At 38.1% G+C, this 20,243-nt stretch overlaps 1 protein-coding gene across 2 annotated transcripts; it reads left to right on the top strand.

Annotated features, from left to right (window-relative positions):
- The first annotated feature begins 3,655 nt into the window (after positions 1-3,655).
- Positions 3,656-13,635, top strand: slc25a37 (solute carrier family 25 member 37). 2 transcript variants are annotated; one of them, XM_042489002.1, is made up of 4 exons: positions 3,656-3,911; positions 8,887-9,115; positions 9,463-9,519; positions 10,597-13,635. In XM_042489002.1, the coding sequence occupies exons 1-4, from the start codon at positions 3,717-3,719 to the stop codon at positions 11,124-11,126; spliced, it is 1,011 nt and encodes a 336-aa protein (XP_042344936.1). In that variant the 5' UTR covers positions 3,656-3,716; the 3' UTR covers positions 11,127-13,635. The 2 variants fall into 2 exon arrangements, with proteins under 2 accessions (XP_042344936.1, XP_042344937.1); XM_042489003.1 differs by lacking the exon at positions 3,656-3,911 and adding an exon at positions 6,604-6,678.
- Positions 13,636-20,243: the final 6,608 nt, after the last annotated feature.

Below are 20,243 nucleotides of genomic sequence, written 5' to 3'. Positions count from 1 at the left end.
GTCTTGCTGTTTATTCATGAGGAGCAGATCAGACTAAACAAATTGTCTGTTTCCTTGCAGGGAATCTGAAATTGCTGGTTGTTCTAGAAGTAAAGTGTAAACATAAAAGTTTCTGTGACTGAAAAGGAAAGTTTATCCCGGTCGACAACAGATTTTTAGAGGTGCTGCGTGAGAACATCAGTTTATCGTAATAATCTGCATGCAGTCACTAATGATCACATGAGCTCACCACATGTGCCGTAGAAAATTTGATGGTGTGTTAGAGCCGAGCAGCAGAGGCATTTAAGAAGAGAAGAGTGTAGTTAGACCTGACCGTCAGCAAAGAGTTAGTACTTGATGCACTCTGCATGGGGGTCACACCAGACCCTCCTGACCATCCATCTGGCATGGTTATTTTTGTAAACTAAAATGAAAAACTAAAACAAAGTCGAAAAAAACATTCTAGTTAACTGAAATAAAAAAATAAAAACATCAGAGAAAAAAAAGGAAATAAACAATATACTGCTGTACTTACAAAAATAACTAAAATAAAACAGTGTTAATGTATTTTAGCCTTTGTCAGTTTGGTTAAATTTGTCCACAAAACAAGCAGGACGAGGCACAAGTGCATACAGTATGTTTATTGAGCCTGGGCTGTCTACATGACTGTGAGTCTATTTCCATTTGAAAGCATTTTGTTTGTATTATAAAACCCATTCTGAACTCAGAAACCTGATCTCAAATCTCGCCCTGACAATCAATCAATCAATGGTCACATGGAAATAGTACATGGTACAATTGCAGTGAAATTGAATAATACAATCAATGTTAAAATACTTAAACTAATAAAAACTGAACTAAAATGAGTAAACCCGATCTTGAGACTAACAAACTAAACTGAATTTAAAACGAAAAAAAAAAATGAAATAAGAATAAAATATAATGAAAAATACAAAAATATAATAATTCAGCCAGGTGGTATTAGTAGCCTTAATTCACTGCAACTTGCACAGTAAAATAACTTTGGTCCAATATAAGTCAGTATATTATTGCACGTACAGGTTGGCATATTGGATATTATTATTGTGAAGATGTTCACATTAATTATAATACAAATTTGGGTTAACTGCTATGCAATCATAATTTTGACTAATACATAGTCCAATTAAAGGCCTTGTAGAGTCCTGGGATCGCAGATCTTCAGTCTTACAGCGTTGACAGTAGATTTCCTTACTGAACATGTGAATGATAACAACGCTGCTGGAACAAGTGGCTCTTTAAGATGCCAGGCTCCTATAATGCTGACTCATTGTTGTCACACTGCTTAATAGACACACCCACAGTGACACTGCAGTGTGCTTTGTTTACAGAGCTTATGTTTTAGCCAATAGCGAGTGACACAGGTCCACCTCATTTGCTGTAAAGGCAATTAATACTGTGTTTTCTCTCATAGAATAATATGATTTACAAATAGAATATTTTGACCAAAAGATGGCTTACAAAATTGGAAGAAACAAAGGTTCAGATCTTTCTCTGCTGTGTAAAAAAAGGAGAGTGGATTGAACAGCCGAGTCTTTAGTACATTCAGTCGAATCAGCTGAACACAAACAACACAAACTGGCATCAAGTTGGATGTCAAGGTGAAATTCAAACTTCTGGCCCGCAACAGGAGACAGGATGACACAGCCAAAAACCAAACATATAAATTATTAAGAATAAGAGCTGTGATGAGAAACATGTTTCACCGTCAGTTTAGACTCATCAAGATGGTTGGTCTCTAAGAGGCTTCTTGAACTAATTTAATTGAATAAGTTATTACTTTGAACAGGTAGCATCAGTTAATGTACAAGTTTAAAAGTGTAATAAAGTCATGCTTGTTATTCAGGAGCTGAAGCTTCAGTGCGGATGTTGTGCACCCCCATTGTTAAGAGGCTTCTGTATTCACTCTGGGCTATTTCATATGACTGTTCACATGATCTGAAGTAGGGATGATGTCTGCAGATCAGTAAATTCAACAAGGTTACAGGTGCGAGGGCAGTGTGAGGTTATTGTTTTTGCCCACTCTGTGTATTTAATCTTTTTACTTCTTAAATCTACTTCCTTTGTCATTTAGGGACTTCTTTCGTTGTAACACCAAATGCTTTAATGAACCTCTGTGGTTCCTACTTTGCCATGTTAAAGAAGTTATCTCTGACGAATTTTCTTGTAAATTATTTGATAATTCTTCACTCCATAAGACCAAAGAGAACATGTCACAACAATTTACCAGTACTTTCACACATGGGTGGACTATTAGACCAAAGACCCCTGAGCACAGATATACACAAGGCTCCAACACCTCTTCTACACTGGAGCAAGACAGACAGACTTCTGATGGTTTTTGCCTCTTTTTTGGTTTTTTTTGCATGTATTTGTAGTCATTTTGCATCTGTCTGGCAAAATTTTGTCTCTTTTCTGATTGTTTTGTGGTTGTTTTGCACCTTTGGTGAATTACTTTGTGTCTTTTTGCAGATCCTTTGCATTTCTTTGTGATCATTTTGAGTCTCTTCCTGGTCAGTACATATTAAGGGTGGCCCTGACACTTAAGGCCCCTGTGCCTGTGCTTGGTAGGCCTGTTAAGTAATCCATCCATGTTATCACAGTAACAGTTAGACATTTTTGCATTGATTTGAATCTTGATATGGGCCTTTTTATCGCAGATTATAAGCAAACCATCAAAAACTACTTTAACTGCAAATGAAAAAGTGTTTCTACAGAGAAATAACCATGAAAGAATTATTCAAAAGTTAAATTGTCCTTTTTGTTCATGTTTGGGGCTCATGTACTGTACATTTTAGCAACTGTACTTTACTTCCGTATTTCAGCTATTGCCACAATATATTTCTATGGCACTACGTTCATCCTTTAGTTTGACATTTTATGTTCTATACATATGATCAGTGAATAAAATACAATGCAATATTTTAGATTAAATAATTAAATAATACGTTGATCGTGATGCAATTAAGGTAATATAATGTGAGGTAATAATTTGTAATTTTTTTTTTTTTAATTTGTGTTGTCCCTTGACCTCTGACCTCAAGATATCTCAATGAAAATAGGTTTTATGTACCCATGAGTCTCCCCTTTACAGACATGCTCACCTTATGTTAGTCCTATGCAGTTTTTTTGCTGTCATTTGATTCCTAATCAAGACAATCTGGTAAGACTCGCTTTACTTTGTCAATATGGACTTCATAACTGTTTTTTAAATGCAAAATATTGTGTATGTATATATATATATATACATATATATTTACTGTATATATATATATATTTACATATATATATATAGTGAGAAAGGAGGGTAGAAAGATTTCTCTACAGCAGTAACCAACAGATGCTGGCCTGATAAGGAGACCAAACCTATTTATCTATTCAAGCAGGACTGAGAGATTACACTTTTGTCAAACCCATTCAAAAACAGAGACAGGCAGGGGACGCACAGCAGCGCAGTGAAGTGTCAGAGGGATCTACCACGGAAACTTTTCATTGGCCGCGCCAAACCAAGAGCCCGCCCTACTGTTGAGAATCCGGCAAATGATTGGTCCACATTCATCAGAGCCACGCCCCTAGCTGTGGACGTCACACGGGCGCTGGAACTCCAGTAAGTAGTGATGATGTTGTGGTTATCCATGCCGCCGACACCTCTCTGACTGTTATCTGTGCAGAAGACCAACGTGGAGAGCTATCCACGCATGGAGTTGAGCTCGGACTCGGTGGTGGCAACACTGGAGATGTCGCAGATCAAAAGCAAAGACGATGAGCCTTTTGGTGTTGACGGAGACTACGAGAGCTTGCCACCTCATGTCTCAGTGACGACCCACATGACAGCAGGAGCCGTGGCTGGCATACTGGAGCACACCGTGATGTACCCCGTGGACTCTGTCAAGGTAACAGACACAGCTTAGCAGCACTTGTTTTGCCATCACGGCTCATTCACTAACTAGCTACAAAGCGCTGCTAACTGCACAGACAGCTTGCTATCGCTTGCTAACGATCGTTAGCTATGAAATGTAGAAGCTGCCCATCCTGAGTTAGCCTCAGTGTTAGCTAATTTATCAGCCTGTCCGCTCCAACCGAACAAACTAGTTTAGCAGGCTAGCACGAATTAAATAAAAATAAAACTACCATGTGTTAGCTAAGCTGAGCTAAGAAGTAACAGTTTAACAGCGTTTCGCCTCTCTCTCGGTCTAAGTGGTAACTTTGCTAACATAGCAAGCTTACTGGACGTACAGTGTCACTTTAATTCACTCAAGTTACTGTCAAGGTTAGCATAAACTTCTCGTCTTTTTATACATGAGCTCGTTTTGCTGTGTCTAAACACGTTATCATAGGGTTTTTTCTCACTCACGGGGAGTTTAAACATAGCAAAACGAATGAGTTGAACAGACTATTAGGGTAAGTGAAGGTCAAGTGCCTGGCTTGGCTGTAAAATATGTCAAACTGCCCTGAAATTTACCTTCAATCTGAGAGGGTAAACAGTAACCTCTAACAGCGTTACTAAACTCTGTACTGCAGTCACAAAGTTTACTTTTGCGGCCACTCATAGATGCATTTGACAATAAACGAAAGTTGAATGCCTACCTGTGGAAATGTCCCCTGAAACCTAAGCAAATTGGTTGATTTTTAGCAAAAGCACTGGAAAAAGGCAATGAGCAACAAAAGAAGTGAGCCAGTAAATAGTAAGACATTAATAAAAAGTACAGGAAAATTGCGTGAAAATAAATAATTAGTGTTTTTATACAGAGAACTTAATTATAAAAAAGAATAATGAAATTACCTGAAAAAGCAAAAATAATTCAGTAACATCATTTTAACCATGTAATTATTATATTTGGGTATTTTGTTTTTCTTTTTTTCCTAGACATTTTTCCCTATCTTAAAAAAAAGTACTAAATTTACCAATTTCTTGCAATGTGTAGAACATTTCTTACCAAGTTGCTTGTTGGCTTTCCCCCATGTTTTTGAAAAAAGCTGCACCAATTTGGTCAGGATCAGGTTTAAATACTTGTGAAAAGCATCTGAAAGCAGCACAAGAAGAGTGATGTCGCTGGAGGTTTCAAAGGGTTAAATCAGCACTATATTTAAATTGTCTCTTTCTATTCACTAATATGATCAAAACTTTTGTTGTTCTTATTTGATTGACCTCTTTGTCATTGCTCAGGGTAGGTGTCAGTACAAGAAAATGCAGTTTAGTATCTGACGAGACACATCAAAAATAAGTAAACTCTTGTGGATATGAATCAATGAATGAACAAAATGACCACTAAACCAAATAGGGTGGTGATTGTCAAAAGGTTTGTAACTGTATCATGCACAAAATAAACAAAGGCCACTTCAGAAAATGTACAATATTGGCAATGAGTACTTCTCTGAAAGCAACCGATGCATTACACAATAAAAGTGAGAGACAGACATTTGCTAGAGCAAGGCAGTGTTGTGCTCAAGGATTGTCTTTATCATATGAAACTCAAAAAAAAAAATGCAGGCGTGCTTGAAGAACGGTCAGCACGTGGGAGTAAAAAACAAACTTAAGGCACTTATGCGTGGATCAGAAACAAATGTGCATGAATTAAGTTTAAACATGGTTGTTTGCATTAAAACTTTAATTGTGTTTTGTATTTGGACTATTGGTAGGACAAAACAAGACATTTGGAGATGTCACCTTCTCCTTTTGAAAATTGAGATGAGTGTATTTTAACTTCTGAGCTTATACAATAACTGAACAAAATAGTCCGCAGAATAATCAGTAATGAAAATAATTGAGTTTTTTATTTATTATCGAGGAGCTCCTTCTTCTTGAAACAAGCTAAAAACTGTTTTGATGTAATTGATAAATTCATACAGTTACACAGGTTGCCTCAAGTTACCGCGGTGATGCCCTGGAGTTATATGTGACACCTTTCACACGGGTATGGAGATAAATGATTTGCCCGTAGCAGGACCAGCCCAAGTGCTTTGCGGGAGTACATGAACAGACAAATCCCTCTCAACGTCAGCTCTTTGTATGACTAGCGCTCAACAAATCAAAAAACAAATGAGTTCATTCAGTGCCATCTTGAAGTTGAAGCTTAATGTTGAAGTTTATACTCAGTAACTGAATGACATTATCGGCTAGTTTTAAGCTTGTTAAAAATTGGCTTGTTTCTGCAGAGCGAATTGCAAAGTGTTGCTTTGAATGTGAACTTTGCCCCTGCAATCCTCCTCTTCTGCTCAGCTATTGTTTTCTAACAATGCAGTCTTGTTTTGTTAATTTGGCATGCTGCCTTAACAATAATCTTGATGTGGCGCAGACAACTTCAGTAACATACTGCAAGAAAAAACATATATCCTCTTTTTTTTTTCAGAGTCACAGTCTTTCCAAATGAACCAGTGTGCCGTCATTACACAAACCACTGCTGCCATTTCCTCTTGAGGTTTCAAAGCTTACACAAGCACGCTCCAGCTCTAGATGCTCATTCAGTTTGATCAGCGAGTGTTTGAAGTTGACAAAGAAGCTGTTCTGAAATTTCTGATGAAAGAAATTTGCACGGTTCCTATTTTATCTTATTTATTTTGACAGATACAATTCACCATAAAACAGAGCATCGCAAGACATCAAAAACACAGTCCAATGCATTTATTTCCAGTATGTGTTTGATGTAGTTTGATGAATTGGTGAGTTTAGCAGAATGTGTGTTTTTAATAAGACTTGGTTTTGTGGATAGTCATTACAATCCACTGAGCCTGTCGCCCTGTATGTTTCAACCTCCTAGTAAAGAGCGAGACACAGCTAGGACTGCGGGAGTAGCCTGTCCTAATGCAAGGAGGGGGATCTTATCGCTGTCATGCACATTTGGAATCAGCCTTGCGCAGCAAAGGGTGTGTGTATGCAGTCGCTCTTCTGCAGTGTTGATTAGTAAACCGCCACAGAGCCTGGACTGCTGAAGACAGTGTAATGCAATAGTCAATAGGGGTGTTTTCCTTTTTTCGTATGCTTTGATGATTTTTTTTTTACCACAGTTTGATGGTGATCTTAATAACGTCTTTATACAGACAGCTCTTATGTCTGTTAGTAGCTGTTTATTATCAAGCAAGACATAATAAATGGCAATATCAAAAAAATAGCCCTTTTCCCAATTTCTGTCCGAGCTTTTTGGACCGAGAGCATAAAGAAGTCCTGAGAATGCAGTGACTACTGTCCGGTACTTTTCTGCGTGATAAAAACAGAAAGATAGAGCGGGAGCAGACCAAGAATTGCCTTATATATAAAAATGTACCGATATAAGAGCCTACGGGTCGCCAGAGCAGATGTGTGCAGAACTCCAGCTATGTATTGTAAAGTTTGCCGCAAGTTTGAAAGCAAGGCAGACAAAAGTAGGCTGTTTTTAAAAAGTTGGTATTTGATAACTGCTAATATAGAAAGCAATTTCATAGGAGCAACTTGCTTAATTTTGCCTGACTGGGGAAGTGAAAAAATTAATTAATGTTGAAGCCCTTTTGTTTTGCTTTTTACATATACATAGTATTTGATTTTTTCTTTTTTAAAAATTCATGTCCAAAGTAAAATATATTCAAGTTCAAGCAATTTAACATCATGAATCCTGTAGAAAACTACCTGAAATGTTTCTTTGCATATTAATAATAAATACAATAAACAATAATACATAAACAGTTTCTGTAAGAACCTAATGATGATCTAATCTGCAAGCTTGTTCTGCAGTCATCATTTTATGCCTTAATAATCCCAGAGGCATTTTGTGTCATTCAACCTTTTTATTCTACGTTTCTTTTGTTTTCTTTCCCACAATCATAAATTGACAAAAATATGTTATATATTGTACACACACATAGATACCTGCTGCATTTGACACACTAGTCTTTGGGCATTGTTAATAAAGCCCAACTGATAAGGCTGATATTGTTATCAGTATCAGTATTTTGTTATCAGTATTTAAGAGTTCAAGTTTGATAACTATTGGGCCAGTAGTTGTTGTATGGTTGAAAAATTAATTTGTCACTACTCTCTAGTATTCAGTGTCAGTGTGAGAAGCAACATGCCAGTTATGCAGTGAGTGTGTTGTGTGTGCGTGTGTGTGTGTTGGCTTTTTTAAAACCATAACCACACTCTCTTCCCAACCTTGACCAAATTTCAGAGGTGCAACATTTCCTATATCTTAACCATCTGTTCATTGCTATAAACTGGTGTGAATATTAGGCTTTTGATTACTGAAGACTTGCCTATTTTATAGAGCTGACTCATTTTTATCTGTCCATTAGCAGAAATATAAAAATAAATCACACATTTGTCTCAGTCTTCAACAGAACAATGTGATTTGTAATGCATAAACTCAGTCACGCAAACTTAAAACGTAAACTGTGTGCCCCCAAGTTCCCAAATCTGTATCAAACGGAAATGTAATTGATATTTTATTGTTAAGCCAAAGGAAGGAAACACATGGGAACATGCTGAGGAAGATAGACTCGGCCTATCTCCTGAGCCAGCCCCAGATCTCTTTGCAAATAAAAACATGCTTTGTGGTGTCCAGATAACTTGGCATGGTTATGTAAAACAAAGAGCTGCCACAGCCGCCCACACCAGCCTTGAGAGAGACACACATCACTCAGTCAGGACCTCGCTGCTGCCAAGTACTCTTACTGTCAGAACAATGTGACAGCGTTACAGGGAACAATGCAGCTAGAAATCATGATTTGGCATAAAACAGGTGCCCCCTTTGAAGCCACTCAGAGTCACATACATTTAGCTTTAGCACTTAAGCAAATGGTTTAAAAACAATACAAAAAATATATAGAATAAAAATAAAATAAAATCATTCACAAATAAATAATAGACAGTGGTTTAAATATCTGTCTTTATTTTTATAGACAAGGATGCAGAGCCTGCAGCCAGACCCAAATGCACAGTACAGGAGTGTGTATCAGGCTCTGAAAAGGATCATCCAGACAGAGGGGATCTTCAGACCGCTGAGGGGCCTCAACATCACCATGATGGGAGCTGGACCTGCACATGCGCTCTACTTCGCCTGCTATGAGCGGGTCAAACGCTCACTGAGTGACGTCATTCAGAGTGGAGGAAACAGCCATTTAGCCAATGGTACGAGTTCCCACGTCTCAACGCAGTTCACTTGACTCACGGCTTTCACACTGGCCTGAGCAACAAGGCCTGGAGCAGTGTAGTTAGGATAAGTCATTTTAATGCCATATCCTGTTTACAATGGAAAAGATGAAGCCATATTCCAAACATGAAAAATCCAAACATGCTATCTGAGATGTGTCGGAACAAACCAGTTTTTTCAGCAGGAAAAACTGGTAGTTCACCCCAAACCACTGCAAAAATAAGGCCGATTCCTGTAACAGATTAATTTGATGTTAAAATTCTGTAAACAGTCATTTATTTCAACATTTATTTCAACTTGACAAGATCTGTTGATGTTGTGACAGGTATTGCAGGTAGCGTGGCCACTGTTCTCCATGATGCAGTCATGAACCCAGCTGAAGGTAAGAAAAAAAACCCTGAGATTATTCCTGTCCTTTAAAGGATGGCATTGATATTTTATGATATCCCTTTTGCAATAATAAAAATAGACTTTATTCCTCTGTGCCTTAAAAAAAGAAACCAGTCAATTAACCATACCATTGCACACAGTGAAACGTTCCCACATTACAATAAACATGGGAATGGTAGCTTAATACACCGTCCTGCTGCAGTAAATACTTACTCGTGTACCAAATGTGCATTCATCTGCAGCTGAAAATTTTCTATTGCACGTTCAATATTTGGTCCTGTTTGAGTAAATTTGGTTTAAAACAAACAAACAAACAAACTGCAGTACCTACATGCAGTGAAAGTGGTGGCAGGGTGCTTCATCCCAGTGCTTAATTTTTTAAAAATAAAAAAGCACTCCTAGTGCCTTATTCATGATGCACTGCACATTTGTTTTTGTTTTTTTTTCTGTGACGACAATATTTTGACATTAATGTCAGCTACATAGCTAACATGAAGCTGCGTCTACAGCAGGCTGACTATAGAGATTACAATAAGCTTACAATGGCATGGTGATAAAAACATTTACCAGCACCACCACAAATGGGCTATTCTGTCTTTGTCATGATTGTTTCTGACATATATCATTATACAATTGGAGGCAGACAGACACGGAGTGACAGTGATGACAGCCGTGTCTTTCTGAAAAGTTTTTATGTAGAAGTGCTCGGAGTGGCCGCACAAAGAAGCCGTACCCTGAAAATACGCTGATTGCACGTTTATTGAGAACGTTTGTGAAAAGATGCCAGGGCTCACAAAATGTGGACATATGACCTTATTATTTTTTTTTTTTAACACACAACTTTGTTGTGATGATAACTTTCTGGCTTGCATGTTCATATTCAAAACCCATTTGAAGCATAAAAATTATTTTTTAGCTAGATAAATCACCTAATTGTCTTTCAAACGCCTGTCCTTTCCATGCTATTTAAGACATTTTTATCTCAAGTGCAAAGCATATAGAAGCAATGCATATAGAATATATATGATAAACATGCCAACACGATTACTTGTGTCTTTCCATGACTCAGTGATAAAGCAGAGGATGCAAATGTACAACTCGCCGTATCGAGGACTTTGGGACTGTCTTCAAACAGTAACGCGCACTGAGGGCGTGAGAGCGTTCTACCGCAGCTACAGCACACAGCTGACCATGAACATCCCTTTCCAGGCTGTTCACTTCATCACCTACGAGCTGATGCAAGAACAGTTGAACCCTCAGAGACATTACCACCCTGGCACCCACATAGTGTCAGGAGCAGCAGCAGGCGCCGTTTCCGCAGCAATAACTACTCCACTTGACGTTTGTAAAACTCTACTCAACACACAAGAGAATGTAGCGCTTAGCTCGGTGAACATCAGCGGCCACTTATCGGGAATGGCTAACGCCTTCAGGACAGTGTACCGGCTCGGTGGTCTGGCGGCCTTCTTTAAAGGGGCCCAAGCTCGGATTATATACCAGATGCCCTCCACTGCCATTGCCTGGTCAGTGTACGAGTTCTTCAAGTACTTCCTGACGAAGCAGCAGCTGAAACAGGAGGCTGGACCTGGACCAATTTAATGGAAACGTGTTGGAGCAAACCGCATCTTGAACTGATGAAAGACGACTCCAACCTGAGTGCGAGTTGGTTTGCTGTTCGAGGAATTAACACCGGTTATTGTCTCACAGGGAAGTCGTCATGGTGAAGGAGTGCCAGAGAACGGCTCCCCGTGTGGCTCACTTACCGAAATCTGCGTGTGTTTTTTACTTTAAGAAAATGTTGCACAACCAGGATATGCAACAGAGATAACTATTTATAAAAGGACAGACACATGATGACATCATCATCTTCTTCCTCCTCCACTCCGCAACCCTCCAAACACTCTTTTCTACACGTGTAGACCGAATAATTACGTTTTCTTGAATGATGTTTATAGTTCTTGATATTGGAACTTTTTTTTATTTATTTTGTTAGCTTTCAGAGGCTTGTATTTTACGGATGTGGAAGACACACAGTGCTGTTTGTTTTATTTCATTGTGTATTTATAAGAAAAAAACATTACAACACATTCCTCATCTTCTTTCCACAGCGAACGGAACAGCCGCGCTTTTCAAGTGCCTCATAAATATTAAACCCTTTTTCTTCTTTAGTTCAAGTTCTCGCATATTACCCTGTTATAAGATTCAATCTTATAGTGGCTCTGTGTCAGAAATGGTCAAGCTTAACTAGTGTAACTGAATGCTTTGCTGATTTTTTTTTTTTTTCTTTTTTTTTTTTTCTGCACCAAATGGTCAAATGCCAGTATGGAGCAATATATATATATTTTTTGCAAAATAGCATTTCCTTGTGAGAGACTTTCTTTCTCTCTCAGTATCAAGATGTATAGGCTCTAATGTTTCAGATATTAAAGTAAACAGTGCTACTAAATCACGCACAATAATAGTCTGATATAAAGAATCGTCCTGCAGAAAGAAGGCAGCTTGTTTATGTGTATTCTAATACATGAATATATTTGTTGAGGGTGACTATTTCTGAGAAATGTCATTATGCAGATCCAAATGTGGATCAAATAAGGCTGTTACATGGGAGGTGGCCATGTAACACCTCACCTTCACATGCATTTGTCCTGGTGTGATGTTTAGCTTTTGAGTTGTGTGTGTGTGTGTGTATGTGTGTGTGTCATATTGACCTTGACCTTGACCCTGAGGGTTGTAGATTGTTATTTAGTTTGAGTTGAAACTTTAAGTGCAAACGTTCTGTGATCCAAAATGTAACATCATAACCTTTATTTTACCTTGAAAGTGGGGGCACTCTGTTACTAAGAGACCACTAAAAGCCTGACCAAAATCAGCTGGTGAGCAGGCAATGCAATTTCATTTATTTTCACTCATCCTGTTGTAGTTTCACATTTCCTGTGTGCTCACTGCTCGATCCAACCTCTGGACTATTTTCCATTCAGTAGTCGAGACATTCCTCCTCATATTGATGTAATCCAACAAGCAGCCAGATTTATTTGTTTTTAATTATGAAGGGTTTTTTTTCCCCTCTTTGGTAAAGTTCAGTGAGTTCATCAGATTCCAGCTGTCTTACAAACCCTGCAGCAACAGATTCATTTTACTTGTACAGTGGAGTGATTAATATACCAAAGACACACATCGCATTCTTTGCATCTTACTTTTAACCTGTAGTTATGATGCTATTTGCCTGCCTGCTGTTAATTGCCATGCCGTGTTTTTGCCCCATAGTTTCCACCCAGAGTAGTGTTAAATTGCTCAATCTTTGCTAGAGGCTTATTTGTCTGTATGGGCGTCTGAGAAGTATTTTCTGACGCAGCATTCATATTTTCCACTCCAATAAGTTTCATTAAGTACTTGATAAAAAGTAGTAAAAAGTGAAAATTGTATGTTATAAAAATAAAATATTATGGAAAATGTTCAATATATTTGGAAAATTACACGATGACCTAATTTTTATGAAGTAGTCAGGCTTTTTAGACTATATAAACGTGTTGAATATAGTTGAACATGTGATAAAGATCTCACATGAATATGAATAAATGGTGCAATTATCTGATTGATGATGTTTTATTCTAATCTGAGTATAATCACAGTTAGGTCAGTCTGTTGCCACATTATGTAAGTTTTTTTTCAGTTGGATCCAATGACAAAACACCTCTCCACTTATTATAAACAAAAGTAAAATGAAGCCAAGCAGATAACCTTTTTTTAAAATGTCAATATACTTGCAGTCCTACGGTACCACATCATTCCTTTGAGCTGTTGATTCATATTAGTGAATCATAGTTCCCAAACTGTGTTGCACCATCTGTGTCCAAGTACTTCAACATGTCAAAGTCGTGTTTCTAATAGATGCTTACAAGGAGAGCTGATTTATTTTATGTGGGGACCTCCACACTGTAAATAGTTCAATGCTAAATACGCACAAATGAATGAATAGGGAGATGGGAGGATTTTTGAGAGAGTGCCATCTCCAGAACAGGAAAGCTTGGAAGTATGACCATGCAAATATGAAATGATTGTGATAATGCTGCTACAGTATGTAACACTGGAGCTGAAATAAACATGCAAGTGAGGAGTGGTGTTTTTGTGTGTTTTGTCTCTGAGCGAAAGCAGTATTTGCTTGCAGTCTGTCTTTAAGATGTTGGGAAAGATGTTGGTTGTTTTTTATCGTTCAGCATTAAAATACAACCACTGAGATTTTCACAATTAATAGGGCTTTAATTTGAAATTCCCATCTTTCCAGTGCAACTTTAACAATTCTGCCAGAACAAGATAAACCTAAAATAAGTCTTTATTATTTCAGCTGGGATAAGTGCTATTTATTTACAAAGAGTGAAGGCCTTTAATGTGAATGTAGTAATGACCGCTCCTTTTCTGTCTACACCCATCAACTCGTAGCACCTGTTCAGGCCTTCACCAACACAATACACACACAAGTGCGTCACTCATTCATACATTCCACCCGCAACTTATGCAATCACTCTTTGCACACTGTTTTCATCTAGTAATTCTCGTTTATCTCTAATAAAACACTAATTTGGTACTTTCATTTTGCCTGTCACTCTTCCATGTCACATCAATTTGTGACAAATTAGTTGAGGTTCATATTTATTGCACTTGTAAAGAAAATCAGGAATATTTCAAGCTAATTTACCTCGCAGGCAAAATGGCCGACTGACTGTTTTACAGGATTAAGTGTCCGAAAACTTGAATGACCGGTTTTTCCAAAATCACTTTCTCTGTTACTCCATAGAACCAATAAAGGCACAGTTCAGCCCCAAATTAAAAAACACATATATTTCTTCTTACTTGTAGTGCTTTTTATTAATCTAGATTATTCTGGTGTGAGTTGCAGAGTGTTGCAGATATCGGCCGTAGAGATGTCTGCCTTCTCTTGAATATTATGCACCTAGATGACACTCAGCTTGTGGTGCTCAAAGTGCCAAAAAAAAAAAAATAAATAAAAAATACTCAACAACGCTGTCTCTTTCCAGAAATCATGACCAAATTGCTCAACTGACAAACCTTGCTGTGTGCTGTCTCATGCAGGAACTATTTTCTTCTATCAAACTACACACGCCAAATGTACCACTGCACAGAAGGACGGGTGCATCTACTCATGAACGAGAGACTCACACTGTGACACTGCAAGATATTAACATTAATGACATCCTCCTCAGCTGAGGTGTAATGTTAGCTGGCTCATTGTTTCCTTTTGGGCAGTGATATGGTTGGTGAGGTGTAATTCAGTTGAAAGAAAATAGCTCCTACATGAAACTGCTCACAACAAGGTTTGTGGATTATCATGAGTAACCAGGTCATTATTTCTGGAAAAAGACATTGCTGTTGAGTTTTTCTTTTTTTTTTGGTGCTTTAAACACCACGAGCCAAGTGACATCTAGTTCCATTACATTTGAGAGAAGGCAGACATCTCTACGGCCAATATCTCCAACACTTAGCAACTCACAACACAACAATCTAGATCTATAACTATCAGGTAAGAAGAAAAACATGCATTTTTAAAAAGGGGCAAGTTGTTCCTTTAACAGATTCCATATGGTCTTTTCCTTTCACGTCACGAAGATATGTATTTTACCTAGTCTTACACATATATAGTCTATGGGAAAGAGAAGTTTAATGTAATTTTCAGTGCTGTGAGCACCACAAACCAAAATCCATTCACCTTAATATTCTTCCAGTGGACACAGACATCACATTAGATCATTGCCTCTTCAACCAAGACTATCTACATAGCTAAATACCAATAGTAGGCCTGAGTGAGGAAATATGTTTGGGTTTATTTGATATTTGTGTGATTCAAGCGTTGACAGTGTAACTCCTGTAGGAGTTATACAGCTCCAGTAGAGGGTGGTGTGGTGTCAGTCCTTGAAGGTTGTCCATGCATACATAAGGATCAATCCCAAAAGGCAGCGGAGATGTTAAAATGTAATGTCACTGTTTGGATCCACATGCTGATGACATCATCATCAGTCCAGCACTGCTGGCTCTGTTGTCTCAGTTCAAGTCCATGAACAATGAAGAGCCACCTTTAAGTCTTGAACTTTGATATTGAATTATAGGGGGAAAAAAGTGAAAAAAATCAAAAAAATACAGAAAAATATATAATATTTTAGTTGAATATGTACATATAGTTTAGCTGCAAATTGGATAATTGATTATATGCACTATGGAACAATATGCCCCGTAGTATTATTACTTGTGGTCAGACAATACTCATGTGAATATCACTTCAAGATTTAATTAAAAGAACAAGATTAGATAAACACGTCTACCAAAAGTTTTGTTTTTTTTTACTTTTTTGTAAAAACGTTTTTGCATGACCTCATTGACTTTATATTGGTTACAGTGATCCATATGATAATTCCAAACGTTTGTTCCTGAGTTGTATTTATTTTACTGGTTATATGAAGTTGAATACTGTTCTTCAAATCTGTATCTCCCACATAATACAGTTTGTAACGACAGAAAAATAAGATCACTCAGATTTTTTATTGAGATGCAGACAGCGCAGAGCTTTATTCCAAACCAGCATGCCTCAGGACACGTACACTTGTGCTGTAAGGCTGTTGTCCCTGATGTGTTTAGTTTTCGCCCTTGTCCTTGAGCAGGTTGTTTATCTGAAACGCACAATGAGCGGCTCCCTTGGCCCATGTCCTTGTCATGCTGTTCTCTAATCATTTTCATCTGAAGTAAACTGTCCCACTACTTTATATCTTTATCCCACAGATAAGAAAACTGGAAAATTACTCTTCTCTCTCTGTCTGCCTGTTCCTCTCCCTTACACACACACACACACAGTGTGTGTGTGTGTGTGTGTGTGTGTGTTTGTGTGTGTGTGTGCAGCTAGAGTTTGCAGCCACAGAATCAATGTTAACCATCGGATAAGCAGCAGTGTATCTGCTGATGGGAGAAGAAAGGCAGCTGCTCTACTGGTACCGTAACATGAGGGATCCAGTTACACTGTCCAAGGAAGTTTACGAGTGTTCCCATGTGAAAAGATCAGGGCTGTTTTAAACTTCCTTATCGACTCCCAACAAATTTGTCAGACAGTCACGGCATATTGGAGCACCGACAAAGGCTGTCTTTGTGGTTGGGGTTTGGTTTTTCTCCTCATCTGTTATGAAGATCTTGTTTTTCAAAGCATCATTGGCCACCTTGAGGAGCACGACGACGGCTCCACGACCACACTGCGTCTCAAAATCAGATCCCTAAGTATATAGACAAAGAAGATAGAGACTTAGCACAGCGTTTCTCTGCATTTGCCAGCTTCATTTTTATATCCCAACAAATCTTTATGTAGCCATAGACAAAATCCATGATCCAAGTATAGAGGAGATAAGGCAGTAATTCTATAGACTCCTCATCACTGCTTTCCATCATTTACTCACCAAATCCAGTTAATCCAGGTGGTGCGGAGACAGATTTAGAGACACTCCCCAAGAGCCAGAGAGGTAAACACACAAGAGGATGTTTTTAAGTCTTTTGAATCAACGAACCGTGTCTCTTTGAGCCTGCGGAAGTGCAGGTATTACAATGGCAAGTGCAAAAATAATAGTTCTCCTAACCTTCAACTTCACCCTTCAACAAGCTCCTTTATCTGATGAGCGTGCTCGTGTGTGACCTGAGACGCTGAGAGATACTGTCAGATTTCAAATGCCGTCAAAACAGATGCTATCTGCCCTCTTCATGTCTAATTACCTGTTTACTCCAAGGGCCTAGGATAAATGGTGCTGTTGATAAGAGCTCACTTTAGTTTAAGGAAATCGGTAAGATTTAAGATTCATATTTGATTCATTTTTTTCTAGCTTTTACATTCTAAAGTATGTCTTCTGAATAGGATGGCTCATATAAATCTCTAGATACGACAATCTGAGTTGATGAAATGTCCCCACAGGAGCATATAGGCCGCTGGAGACTATTAGCACAAAAAAAAACATTAAACATTAAATAACTTGAGACTAACGTTGACCCCTTGACAGCTGAGCAAACAGGATAAAGTAATGAGCAACTTCAAAAGAAACTACCCAAAATCAGCAAGTAATTAGAAAAAGTTACAAGAAAATACCTGAAAATTAGCACACAAGAAAAAGATACAACAAAAACGAGGAAATGGCTTGAAAAAAAGTGCTAAAATTGTGTATGTTATTAACTTTAAATATAAAAACATAATTAAATAATTATTTTCTAATGTTTTACCCTCTGCATCTTTCTCTTTGTTTTTTCTTTTTTTGTACTAATTTTCAGTTCCTAATTTCTTGCGATTTGCGAGACGTCTCTTGCCAAGGTGCTTGTTGCCTTTTTAGCCATGTTTTCAGAAAAAATCAAATCAATTTGCTCAAAGGTCAAAGGTTTAAATGCTTGTGAAAGGCGTCTGAATGTAACACAAGAAACTGATGTCTATGCAGGTGTCAGAAGGTTAAAATTGTGACTGATGCGTGAGATTCCCAGGTTTCCCAGACAATTTGAATGGTGCCCTTACAGGAATCCGAGCGGATTCATGATGCTAAGGTTAGGACATAGGTAAAGGGCCATTGGCCATCTTTCTACCTTACCTGGCCCACAGTTGTGTTCAGTTGCAGACCGCTGTATTGCAGCTGGAGTGCTCATAGCAAAATGTTCTCTATGCAAGTTTTTTTTTCACCTGGTGTTTCTTTTTTTCATGTCAAAATGGTCTACCCACATAATGCATAAAGCAGACTTTACACTGCACCAGAAAAAAGGGAAGGTTCCTCTGCATCATATGATGTACAACACTTGATTCTGACTGAGAGAATAAGCTTAGAATTCATAAAAATACAAAACTATGTCCAGCGGATGTTTCTTCTTTTATGGAGGTTAAAAATAAAAGAATGTGGAGTAGAGACACACTTTAAGGAAGAAGAAAAATAAGATCATGATAATCTACTGACACTTGTTGCCATAGCTGTTAAACAAATCCCCATGAGGGCAGCTACTTCACAAAGTCAGACAGATTCCTGGCGTGAGAGCTCTCATGTCTCCCGCTATCAGTTCCATCAGTCCTCTGCTCACACTTCACTCGTTTTACTACAAACTTACCCTCCTTAAATACAAAAAGCCCTAAATCCTGCATGCCATCTTATCAGCACTGTAAGGTACTGTGCTGAGTCAGCAACCTGCATGAAGCTATGCTCACCTCTTAGGATACATTTTTTTATTTTGATGGTTCTAGACAACTCATAAATGAGAGAAGAGAGCTCTCCTTTTCTCATTTGAGGAAATTTTAGAAATTAGAAAAAAAATTTCTAAAACCCCAAAATGACCATTTGTATACAAATCCTCACCCCATAACTTTAAATTTGTGAAAAGGTTTTTCTCCCATGCAGTAAAAAAACGGAGAAAATGCTGGATGAATTGAAGTAAGTTTCAGCCGAGTTAATCCATTTACAAACACTCACACAACTTGTGCAGTTTAATTAAAGTCTCATTTGTCCAGTCGTATTCTCAGTACTTTGCAAACACGTGCATTTTCACTCAAACTTTCCGATTTCAAACACTTTTGCACAAACAGTCTCATGCACCGCTGAGTAGCGCACCAGCACAAGAAACACATGCATTTGAACTTTGCTTGTGCATTCTCTGCTTTCTCATTGGCCAGGAAGTCACAGGTGTGGATAAGTGACAGATGACAGCAGAACTCCTGGCCAATGAACGAGCTGAGAGGCGGGATTTCCATGAAATGCACAAGCAGAGTTCAAATGCACATGTTGCTCAGCTGACTACTTGTGTGCGTGACAATGTTTATGCAGAAATGTTTAATGTTGTGTTTGGATTATATTGCACAAGTGTCAGAGTTTGTAAACAGTTGTTTTGATAAAGTTTTGCTGTTGCCAAGTCACCCCCCATTTTTTTTCAATCCAGCAAAAAAAAAAAAACAATTGTGTTTTATTCACAATGCACTAAGTAACTAATACATATAATCGTCATCATTTTCTTTCGGGAGTGAAGTATCTCTTTAAGGAAATTCTTCACACACTTGACAGTTGTGAAGTCAATGATTCAATGATTCACTCCATTTATTGGATATACTGCGAAGAGGTGAAGTGTCTCGTTAAAAATGTCCCACGACCTGCAATGCTTCAAATGTGAAAAATGTATCTTCTATGGGGTCCAAACAAAGGCTGGAGCTCATGATTTTAGACCGCCAATCAACAGATGTAACGGGACAGGCCCAGCCCTTACAAGTATCCAAGCTACCACTAACTGCAGCGTAGTTATTACTATTATTCAGACAAACGGGGTTTATGAGGAATATAACTCACGTAACAGATACACACACTTACAGCCCAGACACAACCAAACTCCATTTAGATGGAAGGTTCAGCTACGTGATGTAGGATGTCAGGACCTCAGCTGTGAAGGGCAACATACTTACAGGGGGCCATGCGATAACAAAAGGACACAACAGTCTGGGCATGGATAATATCAGTATACTCACAGATAACAGTGTATCTATCTGAGCATGAGTATCTACCTGTGTGTGGCAGGGCAGCTCAAGGTCATACCCTGTCATACATGCACATGCCTTTAAAGCTACGTACACCAACACTTTGGTAAACTATATATATTGCAACTCTGACACCATGAGTTTGCTTTTTTTTAAAAAATGTGTTCAATGAAACAATATTAAAAAGCCCA

The sequence above is a fragment of the Plectropomus leopardus genome, chromosome 6 (assembly GCF_008729295.1).
Source record: "Plectropomus leopardus isolate mb chromosome 6, YSFRI_Pleo_2.0, whole genome shotgun sequence".
NCBI classification, from domain to species: domain Eukaryota; kingdom Metazoa; phylum Chordata; class Actinopteri; order Perciformes; family Serranidae; genus Plectropomus; species Plectropomus leopardus.
This window is presented reverse-complemented; position numbering and strand designations above follow the sequence as displayed.